The sequence below is a fragment of the Ptiloglossa arizonensis genome, chromosome 2 (assembly GCF_051014685.1).
Source record: "Ptiloglossa arizonensis isolate GNS036 chromosome 2, iyPtiAriz1_principal, whole genome shotgun sequence".
NCBI classification, from domain to species: Eukaryota; Metazoa; Arthropoda; class Insecta; order Hymenoptera; family Colletidae; genus Ptiloglossa; species Ptiloglossa arizonensis.
The window spans coordinates 23,477,246-23,492,773 of NC_135049.1; the positions used below are offsets into that span (position 1 = coordinate 23,477,246).

Below are 15,528 nucleotides of genomic sequence, written 5' to 3' on the forward strand. Positions count from 1 at the left end.
GTAAGAAAATTAGGGGTGGATCACGTGACAGAAGAATCCAATCGGAGCGATTTGCTCGATAAGTCGCACGGGGAGGAAACCAATCGCGCACATTAGACTTTGTACTTCGTTCGAAACGCACGTGCGGTAGAGAAAAGCGGCTCAGTGTACTCCGGAGTTAGTGTGCTGCCTCGCGAAAAGAGAAGGACCTTCTTTCAGGGCAAATTTTGAAAGGTGTGTGCGCGTGTTACTGTCGGATAAGAACGTGCCGGGCTAATAAAGAGTCGTGTAAAAAGTCGAGAGGAATTGTTAAAGGAAAATGACACTGGGCGCACAAATCGAGGCTTCCACAGAAAACGGGAGCATGAAAATCCCACTACTGAACGGCAATGAGGATCAAACGACTACTGGTTAGTGTACAATAATTTTCAAATCTACACCCTTTAATTTTGATATTTTTCGAGGTTAAACAGCGTCGCTGATGACGTTATGTAATGATTCGGGTGTCGTCAGGTTACCGTGTTCCGTTTACTTTAATGTGTGCTTTAACGATGCCGCCTCGGCCAAAAGCCGGGCCCTCTGTGTTATGTAACGCGCGAATTGCGCGAATCTCTATGTACCGTGAGGTCATGTGAGCCACGAGTTTCGGTAGAGGGAAGCTAGCAGAAGACGCGATTCTCTGCTAGCAGACGAATTTTCACTTTCTCATGGTTCCAATTATTATCAGCGACCATGCTCTCTTTATTCGTCGACATTCTCGTCGTTCATTTTGCAAGCAGTTGCACAAGAACGCATGAACGTATCATTTGACGTGTTTTATTCTCCGAAGACACACCATCAAATCGATGCGCGATTTCAATTAAAGCTTCTGTTACCCACGCGAATTTTAAAGCGTTATCACGATATTACGAGACATACCATGGAAAAATTAATTCCTCAATAGCACGTGATTAATATCTCTTCAAATAAAACCATGTAACCTGTTCTATATCATTCGTTTCAATACATCTTTTCCGTTTTGAGTATCAAATACGATTATTTCTGAAATACCATGCAATATAAAGGATTAGTGAATCTACTGTTATTACTGCTTTTTATTGTTCAATATTTGTTGAGGCATGTGCTGTTTGTGATATTTTTTGATTACAAATCTTATTGAACGGGACATAGTAGTCAAACTAATGGTCGATAGTGATCGTAATACATAATTTAGATTTGAATAGTATGTATACGGTTTTCGAAAATAATGTTTGGATTATGTTAACGTTTTCATTATTCTGAATTAGATAGCGCAAAGAGACTCAAGTTAACGGGTAATATTTGTTTGTAACAAAAATGATGTAAATTGAGCAATGGTGTTTATTTTTTCCAATGAGGCGATAATTCGGTTTCTCCCAAGCCACATGTTTAGTTCGTTTTTCAATGTTCAACGGTCGATGGAAAGCAAAATTTTAACACTTTGCTGACCGGTCACGAATATACGTGTTTTTAATCCTGAACGTTTCTGGCCGGTCACGAGTTAACTCGTGTTTTCATATCCGAATGTTGCTGACTGGTCACGAATCAACTCGTGTTTGCACTTACATTAATGTATGCAATTTCTAAACTTAAAAGTAACAGAGATGCATCTTTATCGCAACTATAATGTACAAAAAAATAAAAAAAGCAATACAAATATTTCCTATTAGAAATAGCCAGAGAATAGGTAACTGATAGTTTAACTGAATGTAGCATAGAGTCTGGCAATTTTTTCAGTATCTTTAAAAGTGTTCTATATACAGATTTACCTAAGACTTTCAAGAAAATTAAAAGATCATATTTTAGAAAAAATAGTAACTAGCACAAAAAAATCCCATTAAGATATGTAAAGTATTCTCTTTAAAAGGAGAACGCAGTAAAACTCGATGTATTTGCAAAACATTTATACCATTGCATATAGACAAAATGCTATATAATACACCATACTCGAAAAAATGATTAAATATGTATAAAAAGTTTTATTTTAATTCATGTTGTGAAAATAAAGCATATTAAAGTGTATTTAGATGTTTTCATTTTATATTCAGTTGCGGAATAATAGCCAATTGCACGGGATAGTTTTGGTTTGAAATAGCTAGTCAATAAAGTGTTAATTTGAAAGAAACCTATAATTTCGAAGGGACGTTGATGTTATTCGTCAATATCAATTGATATTAGGCCCATTCTGTTAATTTGCTCTTCGTTTAAAGCTGTCTTTTCTCGAAAAAAAGGGTGGAAGAAAACACGTGCATGTTAATGACCTCGCGCGCATAGGCGTAGTTATGAAGAAATTAACGTTCGAAAAAGTAATATAATATGTATTAAAAAAATATATTATGAAATTTAGATTATTATCTTTTTATAAAGACTTTGTAGCAAAATCGAGGTGTTTATATCGGTGCAAGAATTATTTTTTAAAAAATAGATATCAATGTTTTGAAAAATGCAACTTTTTATTTCTGTCATTTTGACTTTTTGGCATTATTTTCGAAACTATTCTAACAATTATTACAATAATTTTTAATATTTTAAATCGAACCGCGTTTAGACAAAGATGTCAAAGGGTAGAAGGTATTATATTCAAATGATAATGGGCCAGTGGTATTTTGCAAAAGGTCATGTGTTTTGAAAGAACAATGGCTAATTGCAAAGATTATCGATAATAGGGGTTATCGGTCTTCCTTCTATCGTTGTTTCCTTGTGCTTTAGTTTAATTCTGATACAATAAAATGATATTTTATTGCAGTGTATTGCACGATTTTAAAATCAGGCTAAATTACGTAAAATATATTTTGAATTATTATAGTAATTGTATAGGATAACGTAGCATTTGTATATTAATACAGGAAATTTTGTAGCACTTTTAAACAAATCCAATAAATGTTTAGTTTACTTTACAAGGTGAATACAATTTTCGTAATTAAATTGTCGTCAAGTACGCAAACTCTAATGATTCAGTTAGAAACTTACTCACACGTGTTTGTATTATAAATGATTTTGGAACCAGCTAAGCTTTCGTGCATAAAACACGAGGATAACGGTGAAAGCAAATATAATAATTAACCTTGTACTTTGTTAGTCAATCGCGAATATTTCACCGGCATCGAATTTGAGATTTGTTGTCTAATTCAAGTATTTTTGGTTACTTTTAATTCGGCTAAGTTCTGCAAGACTGCTTTTCTGTTACAACACTATCTTGTTTAACCTTCTATCTTATATAACTTCTAGTTTTGCTTTTGTTGTTTCACAAGTAATTGAAAGGTGTATCATTTTCTTCGTATAATTTAACTTTGAAAGATACAAAGACATACTTTGAATGTAGGTTATGTTGACAGGTTAAAAAGATGAAGATATCGGAGTGTAAAGCAATTTAAGTTTAACTTAACTGCTTCCGATATTTGTGATTTCCAAATTTATCGTTAATAAATAGATTCTATTTTTCTAATATTATATCAAATTCCTCCTTGTGTTTTTCGTTTACCTTTTTCCTTAAATGCAATCATTAGTAATTCTGTGCCGGCGCTTTATTAGATAATTGAGAGATAATAATCTAAGAGAAACCAGTGAAACAAGATAACGGGCCCAAAACGATTTCGTGTTTGCTTTTTCTACGCGATCTTATCTTCAAGTCTCTTATTGCTTCATTCGTTATCGTCTTTCCCGATAAGGTCGAAATAAAAAATTTAAGGGAAATTTCAGAAAGAAACAAACTAACTTTAAAATATAATAGTGAAATATTACGCGATAAAACGGTGATACAGCAATTGGTTTGCATGATAAACTTGTGAAAACCTCGATATATGTACTCGCACCAATACAGCTGAAGAATTGAATTATTATGATAAGAAGTTCTTTTACAATGATAGAATGGAATTATTTGATAACGTTCGTATTTTCAGTGTCAAGATTTTTCTGTTCTAGTTATGGAATGGTCATATTTTTCGATCTTATTTTTTATTAAAAATCTTTGGTCAAAAATCTATATACATATCAAAATTGCATCTTAATTGTATTTACTAAAGTAGTCTTTAGTTAACGTTAAATAAATGTTTTTAATATATAATTTTCAAAAAAGCTCAACATTTTTTATTTTTAGTGTATTATCATGAAGAAATATTAATACTTCCGGACAAACGTTTTGTAGAAGCACTAGAATTTTTAGTTAAAAACTAATTTTGATGCATAATTGATGATTGTTTGAAACATTGAACAGTTTAAAAGTATTACTCGTATTCAAGCAAAAAGATGTTTTCATTAAAATTGATTATGCGATCTACAATGATATTATAAACATTGTGACTGTACTTTGTTGACACAAAATTTTCGTATATTCTTGTATATTTATCGGGCGTATTTAATTCAAATTATGTGTATCATTCACGACATTATCGAATTCTAGGCAATAGTATAACTTTACAAGATTGTAAATTATCTCTAGTAAATGGTTGAATATCAATCGCGTCTAAGGCAAGAATTATTAGATGAAACATAATAAATAATAATAATAATAAAATAATAAACACTATTATTCATTTTCAAAAATACCGCGACAATCCAAATTTTGTGATTATATTATTCTCTGGGAAAAGTCGTGGAAATAAATCAGAATTTTATCTTGATGTAAAATATAATTTTTTAAACAATTGGGAATCAATTGTAACAAAGAATTAGAAGGGACAATATGGATTTGTAAATTAGTAGAAACTGTTTTCGTGAAGGCCGCTGAAGATCAAGGTCTCACGAGTGTAGGAATAATTCGAAATATCTTAGCCAACAAACATCGGCGTGGAAGTAAGAAAGAATACTAAAAGCGGGCTGCTTAGTCTAGCGCAATTTATAATGTTATATACATTCAAAATCAACGTACATTAGAAATAGATGTATATCGCAAAGTTGGTATCGATAAAAATAGTACGGCATTTGAGTACGTACTATTTACATTGCCGTTTATTTATAAGTGCATTGGTGAATGTAAGTGGTAGCCGCACGGATGCCCACTACCGTATCTATTCGAGAATGCACCCTGCTTCCAGAAGTATAACTCATGGAATTCCTTATTTATATTCTTGTTATTATAGATGTATTTTAGAAAAAAAGAAGCGTTAAAACACTATATATTTAAACAGAATTAAAAATGTTATATATACAATAAAAGACAAAACTTATATCGTATTGTTAAAATACAAATAAACAGCTTACAATAGTTTTTTGAATTTTACTATTAATTTGGTTACCATATTCAGTTTTTAAGATAACTATGGCAATGTTAGGGTTTAAAATCAATAAATGTTTTGATCCTTTTATACAACATTGAAAATAATTACATTTCATCCCTTAAAGTCCTTGATGTTTTGAAATCTAATCATATTACATACATTAAACAATACTACTTAGTTAAGTTCATCATATTTTATTCGTTGCTAATATTTGATTTACTCTTTAAAGTTATCTTGAGACTTAATCTCAATTTCATTAAGTTAAAATTTAAATATTTTCTCTATATGATAAACATACGTTATTCAATTGCAAAAGTAAGAATGAAGTTGGTGTTGGTATGGCATGTCTATGTATTGTTCAAAGTAATTAGACCATCTACTCAAATGACTATCACTTCTCGAAGTATCCCATCTTTAGTGTCACCATCACACTATGTAAGTCATATAATTAATAAAAATTTTACTATGTCATTACATATATTAACTGGAATTAGACAAGTGATTTTCACTTTATAAACTATAGCATTTGAATGAAGATATTAATTTATAAATTATGTTCAGATATGAAGCAAGCTGTAGAAGAAACTGGAAATATAAGCACAACCACAAAGAATGTAGTTGAAAAGGGTGAAGTTGAAGCCACAAAAGAGGAAGTAAGTGAGAAGGAAAAGGAAAAAGAAAAGAAAAATGAAAAGAGCGAAAAAGAAGTGGATGATGACAAGGATAAAGATGCTGCAAATGAACAAGAAGTTGTTTTCATTCAAGATATGGGATTCATTGTTAAAATTGTTAGTCCAAACGCAGAACCTTTTGATATTCAAGTCTCCAGTATGGAGCTGGTACAGGTAACTAATAACTTCTTAAATAATTCTTTCTATATTTATATAATAATAGAAAAAAATATTTTCTTCTCTGAATATATATTTACCCACATACACATACATATTTATTTATTTATTTTGTCTTAGGAAATTCATCAGTTGCTAATGGATCGCGAAGACACCTGCCACCGCACTTGCTTCTCTCTTCAGCTCGACAATAATACACTGGATAACTTTGCGGAGTTGAAAAATGTCGAAAGTTTAAAAGAAGGTTCAATAATTAAGGTTGTGGAGGAACCGTACACGATGCGAGAGGCCCGCATACACGTTCGACACGTTCGAGATTTATTGAAGTCCGTAGATCCTGCAGACGCTTACAATGGTGTAGAATGTAGCAGTTTATCGTTCCTAAATGTCGTCACCAATGGTGACATCCTTGAAAAAAAGAAGAGCAGAGCAGATTCAGTAGATTGTACTCCACCCGATTATATTATACCCGGATGTAAAGATAGGCCTTTATTACCTCTACAACCACAAGCTAAGGAGCAAAAATGTCCTCCATGTCTAAAAGTATGATTTAAAGTTATAAACGATTACATTACTATTTAACTTATTCCTAATATAATATATTCAATTTAATTCTTTCTTACAGGTTCTAACAACATCAGGGTGGAATCCTCCGCCCGGCTATAGGAAGCTTCACGGTGACTTATTATATTTACACGCGGTAACCTTAGAGGACAAACAATATTATTTAACTGCATGTGCTAGGGGTTTTTTCGTCAATCAGTCGACAAAAGAAGTGTTTAATCCAAAACCGGCGACCCCAAGCCATCTGTGTCACAGCTTAATTGAGCTACTGAATCAACTTAGTCCAGCATTTAAACGGGGTTTTGCTGCTATGCAAAGAAGGAGGACACAGAGGCATCCCTTTGAAAGAGTTGCTACACCATATCAGCTTTATGCATGGAGTGCACCTCAAATTGAACATACAATAGATGCAATACGAGCTGAAGACAGTACGTTTTATTTTAAGTAATTAAAACAGGATTGTTTAAATAAGTTGTGTCTTTGTAATATAGAATATTGTGTACTTAGTAATATACAAAGTATTTTTTTAATCTTATAAAATAATATTTTTGTATTCATAGCTTTCTCTTCTAAGTTGGGTTACGAAGAACACATCCCTGGGCAAACTCGAGACTGGAACGAGGAATTGCAAACAACGAGAGAATTGCCTCGGAAAAATTTACCCGAAAGACTGCTTAGAGAACGTGCTATTTTTAAAGTATACAAATCTTTCTAAACTTAAATATATTGTCAAGTACAGTATATTTGTATATTATTATTGACGAATAATTTAGGTTCATAGTGATTTTGTTGCCGCTGCAACTCGAGGAGCTGTAGCTGTAATAGATGGCAATGTGATGGCGATAAATCCAGGAGAGGAGGCGAAAATGCAGATGTTTATTTGGAATAATATATTCTTCTCCCTTGGATTTGATGTAAGGGATCATTATAAAGAACTCGGTGGAGATGCCGCTGCTTTTGTCGCACCCCGTAATGATTTACAAGGTGTCAGGGTTTATGCTGCAGTTGATTTACCAGGTCTTTACACTCTTGGTACCGTCGTAATCGACTACAGGTTTGTATGAAACCACAAACTACAACTAGTGAATTATTTGTATATACTTGTTCAAAGTTCAGTATTTTTTCACAATTTACATTTCAATCGAAAGGATATAAAGTTTTTGCAGTTTTGTAATTGCTCGTATTCCACTGTATAGAGGATATCGTGTCACCGCTCAGTCAATCATCCCAGGAATTTTGGAACGTGAGCAGGAGCAATCTGTTGTTTATGGTTCTATAGATTTTGGTAAAACGGTCCTGACGCATCCTAAATATCTCGAATTGGTAAGTAATTTAAGTAGTAGTGTTATATAATTGAGAAAAATAACTTTTTGAGTATTTTACATAATAGATTGTATTTTACAGTTAAACAAAGCCGGTCAACAATTAAAAATCCTTCCTCATAAAGTTATTAACGATGCTGGAGAAGAAATTGAACTTTGCAGTAGCGTAGAATGCAAGGGTATCATTGGAAATGATTCTCGACATTATGTGCTCGATTTACTACGGACTTTCCCCCCCGATGTCAACTTCCTTAAATGTATATCAACATTGATACAATTGTTCATACAATTAAGAGTATATTTGAAATTAATTTTGGTTATTTATTTTATTAATATTGTTATATCTGTTTTTTCTAGTGGAAGGTGTTGAGCTGAGCAAAGAGGCTAGAGCGCTAGGTTTTCCAATTGAGCATAAGCATAGATTAGCTTGTCTTCGTCAAGAATTGATCGATTCTTTTGTTGAAGCTAGATACGTTCAATTCATTAAACATGCCGCTGTTCATCTTCAGCAACTCACATCTGCAAGAAGAGTGCAGAAAGACAAAGAAACTACTGCTAAGGCAAAAATAAATTTTTTGTTGCACTTAATATATGTTGGTGTAGTCACTATTATAATTTAGCATTGCATAATTTCAGGAAGATAAAAAAGAAGAATTGAACGCCATTACAGTGGATAGCAATAAAGAAGATTCCACTCAATCACTTATTGAAGCAGATGAAGCCAAAAAAATTGTAGAGAGTATTACCGATTCTATTACTGGTGGAGAGAAACAAGAATGTAAATGTTATTTTTTAATAATATTTTAACATTTTTGGATTTATTAATGATTCTTTTATCCTTTTTCTTTTAGTGGAGGAAAGTACAAAAGAAATCGTTCGAAGAGCAGCAGCAGCAGTGGGTAGTTTACGAGATGCTGAATTTGACGTCAGATTTAATCCAGACGTATTTTCACCAGGTCTACGACACCCAGATTCAAATGGCCCTGCCTTAAAAAAACAAAAGCAGTTGGTGCAGGATGCCGCTGACTTTTTGTTGACCGTACAGATTCCTACTTTTGTACGTTTAAAATTTTCTTTACCGAAACATTATCTTTGTAAAATTATTATCTGTTACCTACATTTAATTAAAATCTTGTGTAACAGATTCGCGAATGTTTAGACCACACAGCAGCTGCGATGGATGGTAGTACATTAATAGAAGCCTTACACGGCAGAGGCATCAATGTGCGCTATCTTGGTAAATTAGCAGCTATGTTAGCTGCAGTGCCACAGTTGCAATATCTGAATCGTATTGCCGTTTCGGAGCTCATTTTACGTTCTGCAAAACACATTTTCACATTTTACATGCAGGTATGATAATTAATAATAAAAGTTATGTCATTAATATCTGTGAACAAAGAATCTAATATTTATTTCTTCAGGGTACAGAATTGATGAGTCTTTCTGCTGCAATTAGTCACTTCTTGAATTGCTTATTATCTTCGGCACAAATTATTCATCCGCAGCAAAATCTAGAAGAAGTATGATGATATTAATCATAAGATATTGTTACATATATTCATTGAAAACATTTAATTATAAGGCAGGTGAAAATTGATATAATTATCGGTTTTAGCTTCAGAGTAAAACAGCAAAGCGGCGCAATAAAAGAAAAGGTAGAAATAATGGTCCACTACAATCCGAAGTGGAATGGGCATCTTTGACGCCTAAGTCTCTGTGGCAACAAATTAAAGGTGATTTAAAAGCCTATTACGATTGGGAGACACTGAGCCCAGAGTCACTGGACGCTACAATAGATCATTTTCATCTTCAAAAAATCTCTTTGCTTCGTGGTTTTTGTATAAAGACTGGCATCCAAATATTATTGCGTGAATACAACTTCGAGAATAAGAACAGGGCTACCTTCTTTGAAGAAGATATACTCAACATATTCCCTGTGGTGAAGCATATCAATCCTAGGGTGAGTAATAAATTTCAAATAAAAAATGTGTATTATGTACATTCTCATTATTTAATAATCACATTATTTTTATCAGGCTAGCGATGCATATAATTTCTATACAACAGGTCAAAGTAAAATCCAGCAAGGTTACTTAAAAGATGGTTATGAATTGATCAGCGAAGCACTAAATCTTCTGAATAACGTTTACGGTGCTATGCATCCTGAAATTGCACAATGTCTCAAAATGCTCGCGCGACTAAATTATCTAATGGGTGATCATGGTGAAGCTCTTGCTACTCAACAAAAAGCAGTTCTTATGTCAGAAAGAGTTAACGGAATTGATCATCCATATACCATTACCGAATACGTAAGTATTGGATAAAAAATTTAATCCATCATTTAAGATTAATAATACTCATCACAATTCTAATATTATTTTTATTATTTTCTTGAAAGATTCATCTTGCACTGTACTCTTTTGCAAATGGTCAAGTTTCTGTGTCACTAAGGTTACTATACAGAGCACGTTACCTGGCCTTATTAGTTTGCGGCGAAGATCATCCAGAAGTAGCACTCCTCGATGTAAGTGTTAATACAAATCTTAAATATTGATTTACTCTTTGACGAAGTTTATTAATATTATCCACGTTAATTGTACATTCAGAGTAACATTTCATTGATACTCCATGCTGTTGGGGAATATGAATTATCACTTCGCTTTTTGGAACATGCATTGGCCCTAAACCTTCGGTACTACGGTCCACGATCTTTGAAGGTCGCCGTCTCTTATCACCTTGTTGCAAGGACTCAGTCTTGCATGGGTGATTTTCGCGCAGCTCTAAACAACGAAAAAGAAACTTATGCTATATATAAGCAACAATTAGGCGAGGACCACGAAAAGACCAAAGAAAGTAGCGACTGCCTGAGACATCTTACACAGCAGGCCGTTGTCCTACAGAAAAAAATGAATGAAATTTACACGGGTAAATCGAGTGTCAGTTTGCCGCCGATTCAGGTGCAACCACCTAGCATGGGATCCGTATTGGACATGTTGAATGTAATCAATGGGATTCTCTTCGTTCAAATCAGTCAGCAGGATATCGAAAACTTTAAAGCGGAAATAGAGAAGCGGCAAAAGGAGCAGACACCTGAAGGAGACATCAAGACGATCCAATATGAGAACAAGAAAAATGAAAAGGAGAATAAGAAGGACGAGAAAGAAAATAAGAAACTAGAGAAGAACATTGAAGTGCAAAAAGTGGAGCCGAAAAAGCTGGAGGAAAGCAAAACTACGTTAGAACCAGTAGTAGTCGCAGAGAGCTGAGCTCGTTTCAAAGAGTCAACGATGATACTTAGTAGTTTTTTTTCTCTGAGTCCTAGTCTTTCCCTATCCGCGTCCAGTCTTTTTAAGAGTAACGCGAGTATGGCATATATAATTGATTGGGATAAAATGGAAATAGCAGCGTTTGCTCTATGAAGCACCGTTATTATTCGGTGTTTTGTACACATTTACAAAGTGCTAGCAGGTTTGAACTTTTACTGTGTGGCGATACCTGGGTGCTCGCGATGCTCGATGTTTTGCCAAGCCACAGAATTTATTTGACTGATTTATGACTGCATACAACAAATATAAAACTGGTTCTTCACTTGTGTAAATAATTCAAGCAAAAAGGTATCATTGCCTTAGTGTTCATGCTTGTCATCACAACGTTCACAATTTGATTTGTTTACAGATCTAATAAAACACCACGAACTAAAATCGCGTTGTTCTAGAGGCTCAATTAATCGTACATTGTAACGACAAAAGCTATCGATACTACACACGCTACACTTCTATTAATCAACAAAATAATAATTAGTGTTTGTTCCAGTGTACCACACAAGTGTTGCTAAACTAAAAGGGAACGCGAAGTATCGAAAAAATCAAGCGGTACAAGTATCTGTAAAACAAATAATGGACGTTTATTATCGTAGAATATAAGTCAATCGGATTTTGCTTTTTTTTTTGTACGTCTTTGATAGTCTATTTTATTAGTACATTTGAGATCATTGTGTTGTGCTATCTAGGCATCGCTGTCATTTTTCCATCCTAGTTGCCATCGTTAAACTTACTGCATATTGAATATATGAGAATATTTAATATTTTCAGATTATTAATTTATGGTTGGCCTTGTTGGGTTCAGTACAAATACTATAAATAATTGAATTTTCTTGTCGAATACATATCTTTGTTAAATTCTAAATAACTGAAATGCTTTTAGAGTACAAACTACTTAAAAATAATTTAAACTTTTAAAATGTCAACAAAAAAGAAGCAGTATTTGTATTATATTCAACAAGAACAATGTATACAGCTTTATTGTTCAGTTTTATTTTACCATGTACATCACTTTAAAAAACTTTTTTCATCTTTTCGATCATTATAATTTTATCGCTATGTTATGCGAGGGCTTGAATCTGAAAAGAATGTTGAATTTTAAAGATTTTTCTTTACTATTTATATGAAAACTGAGATGCTTTGTAAAGATTGGTGACAGCGAAAGCATGGTATAAATGGCAAATGCATGCGTTGTTGCATTCATGATCGTTGATAACAGTTATCGGAAACAGCTCATTAGTAAAGTTATTATAAAAGTAGCGTCAATTTACTATTACTACTAGAAGTACCGCAGTTAGTCCTAGAGTTGTAAGAATGAGAATCAACTGCTACCGAAACGTTAATCTACATCATTTCATATTCGATCATACTTCTTTATATCAAATGGCATCTATTATAAAATGGGTATTAAACATTTATTATACAATCAAATCAAATTAAGTTGAGAAAGAGATCAATCATTTGTTGATACAATTTTAAACCAAACATTATTTTGTGTTCTATGTCAGTTATGTTTATACTGATAATGAAAGGCGAATGAGTGAATATGCCGTGTAGTTTCTGTTTAACAAATTCGTACACATTACAACATGGAATATTATATTGCACTTGTTAGTAAAAATGTACGATAAGGAATACTAGTTAATAAGGACTATTGATTATAAATAAAGTTAAATACTTGATTTACATATATTACCTGTTACATAACTTCGTAAAATCTGCGCGTAAAATAAATCATTTTGTATGGAACGTAAACTAATGTTCTAAGAAGACTCCACATTGTTTTCAAATGATGAACTTTCACCTTCTTCTAAATTGATGTTAGTTTCATGTACATCACTTTTACTTTTCTTTAACCGTTTTCTTTTCTTTTTAGATGGTCTTACATTTTGCTTTTTCGAATATTCTCTGACGTTCAATTTGTTTATTAAATATTGTTTGAACGTTTCTAAAGCATTTCTGCCACCATTTCCTTTCTCAAAGACCATAGATATTTTTACATTGTCATTTTCAGATTCTTCATTGTGTTCTATTACTTCAACAAAGAAATTACATATTAGCAAAGGATCTTTAGTAACAGATTCCTGCATTACGATTTGAATTTGTTTTTGTTGATCTGTATTTCCTGTACTACTTTCCATTTGTTTTTCTGCACCATCTGTACATTCTGTACTATCAGCTTCGTATTGATTCAATTGTTTCCTAGCTAATCGTCGCTTTCTACGTGCGTATGACCACGTATTATTTTTTGCAATTAACTGACATGACCAACCATTGAAATCATCAATAGGTGAGTTCAATTCCTTGATTTGTATCTATATATAAAATAAAAAGTATATAAAAATCTTGTGGATAAAATGTATCGGAAGATAAATAAACTACAATAATACATTCAATTCTTCCATTAACTCCTCTAAGAAATTAATTAGGTTGTCAAAGGAAGAAAATTTATCTCTCATGGGAAATAGTATTTCTGTTGGACGCTGTTCTTTTAACAGTTTTGCAATGTAATCTCCACTTTTTCTAATAACAGGGGCATTTGTTAAATTAATAACATCCATTGGTAGAAAAGACCAAGCCAGTCCCCATCTATTAACAAATATATTGGTTAATATATAATTTCATAAATGAAAGAATTGTTTTAAAATAATGATTATACCGTTTAGTATGTCCCTGACAAAATTCTGTCCATATTGTATTTTCTATGTTTCTTTTCTTTAATAATTTTAAGAAGAATAACAAATTACTTCTTCGGCCAAACATTGTGGTGTAAATTTTTACTGTTTCTTTCATCTCCAAACTTTCATCGATCATTTGCATTACAAATGCCCTTTCACCACCTGGAATTGTAAGTTCAGCTTCATTTCCAGTTGGAGCATTTCTCGGTGGCAGTCGTTTTATTACTTTTTCTTGTGATCCCTCCATTTCAAAAAAGGGTGGATTACACATTGTAAAATGATAGACTTTGCCTTTTTCCACAATATCCTTGAAAATAGTTTGTCCATTTACTTTAAGTACTGCAATATATATTACATATTTTAAAATTAAAAATATGAAATTGAATAAATTATATGTAGTTCATTAATAACATAATTAATCATCAATTACCTTTTATTAAATGTTGTAAATTATTATTGTTAACATGTTCAATAGCTGTTTCTATACTTGTTTCGTTAACTTCTGTGCCAATCATTTGATTTCCATATATTCTTGCAAATAACAAAGGATATATACAAACTGCACCAGTACCTGCAAGTAAAGTTAATGTTTATATTTATGGAACTGCAGTTTCAAAAATAAAAATTAATTCATTTTTATACCAATATCTATGCCAACAGTTTCTTCCATTTCAGTGACAGAAGCATGTTTCATTAAGTCTTTAATCCATAAAATATAATTCAAACGTAATGGCAAAGTAGGTACTAATTTATTTGGAGGTATTTTAACCTTAAGATTAAAGTCATGTTTTAATAATACTTCTGTAAGCACTCGCAAACTGTCTTCATTTTTAAAGTCAATCTTTATTTTGCCTGTTAAACCCTAAAGATAGAATAAGTAAACCATATTAAACCTTGTATTCAATAAGTATTTCTTTAACTATGACTTACTATAATTGCGACATTGCGAAATTCTGGATACAATAGTGCAAGTTGTGTAAAATCTGGGATTTTTTTATATTTATTTTCTGGATGCATAAATTTTCTTAACGACATTTTTGAAACTTTGTTTTATGTAACAACGTTAACATGTAAATTGCGTTACTATGAGTTCTACAAAATATAAGTGTCTAAAAGTATCACTCTCAGTACAAAAAACAATTTTTATTTATTTACACACCATACGTCATTTTAAGAAACACGTGCATTACTTATGACAAGTTTTCATACAACAGTCGTAGGTTAATTTCTTTTATCAGCTAAAAAAGTGTCATCGTCGCTGAATTTGTACGCATCAAAATTAATTTTCAGAGTTACATTGTCATTTATTTCATAAAATTTGAATGCATGATAGAATAATATACAAGTGTAGATCGTACCCGATTAATTTTAAGAATATTTTTATAAACCAAAGAAACGATATACGATGTCAAAATTCATGTTAACATTTAATGTTTCAGTCGTGAAATAATTAAAAACGAACACTGCAAACAATAATTGATGTCGTGACAAGAAAGTCACCAGCATTATCACCAATCAAAACATGTTTTTCTTGTCGACAGATGTCTTGATTGGTGTATACGGTTATGACTTTTATTTCTCAC

The 15,528-nt window shown here is 32.3% G+C and overlaps 2 protein-coding genes across 7 annotated transcripts; one reads left to right on the forward strand and one right to left on the reverse strand.

Annotated features, from left to right (window-relative positions):
* The first annotated feature begins 85 nt into the window (after positions 1–85).
* Clu (clustered mitochondria protein homolog) lies at positions 86–12,957 on the forward strand. The gene is made up of 17 exons (XM_076303918.1): positions 86–389; positions 5,775–6,058; positions 6,182–6,604; positions 6,687–7,053; positions 7,186–7,322; positions 7,399–7,679; positions 7,822–7,948; positions 8,030–8,204; positions 8,305–8,507; positions 8,584–8,725; positions 8,799–9,004; positions 9,091–9,297; positions 9,369–9,467; positions 9,563–9,907; positions 9,984–10,256; positions 10,346–10,471; positions 10,554–12,957. The coding sequence occupies exons 1-17, from the start codon at positions 299–301 to the stop codon at positions 11,211–11,213; spliced, it is 4,146 nt and encodes a 1,381-aa protein (XP_076160033.1). The 5' UTR covers positions 86–298; the 3' UTR covers positions 11,214–12,957.
* Positions 8,720–15,400, reverse strand: LOC143143057 (U6 small nuclear RNA (adenine-(43)-N(6))-methyltransferase). Of its 6 annotated transcripts, none has more exons than XR_012991008.1 (8): positions 14,876–15,400; positions 14,588–14,807; positions 14,376–14,516; positions 13,927–14,284; positions 13,658–13,856; positions 12,964–13,582; positions 9,066–9,458; positions 8,720–8,934 (listed from the first exon to the last, which is right to left on the reverse strand). XR_012991008.1 is itself a non-coding variant. In XM_076303920.1 (6 exons), exons 1-6 carry the CDS (start codon positions 14,978–14,980, stop codon positions 13,031–13,033), a joined length of 1,575 nt encoding a protein of 524 aa, XP_076160035.1. In that variant the 5' UTR covers positions 14,981–15,400; the 3' UTR covers positions 12,239–13,030. The 6 variants fall into 6 exon arrangements, 1 of the variants encoding a protein (XP_076160035.1); XR_012991007.1 differs by lacking the exons at positions 8,720–8,934; positions 9,066–9,458 and adding an exon at positions 12,239–12,346 and having other exon boundaries at positions 14,876–15,037; positions 15,105–15,398; XR_012991009.1 differs by lacking the exons at positions 8,720–8,934; positions 9,066–9,458 and adding an exon at positions 12,239–12,346 and having other exon boundaries at positions 15,105–15,399.
* Between the last annotated feature and the right edge of the window lie 128 nt (positions 15,401–15,528).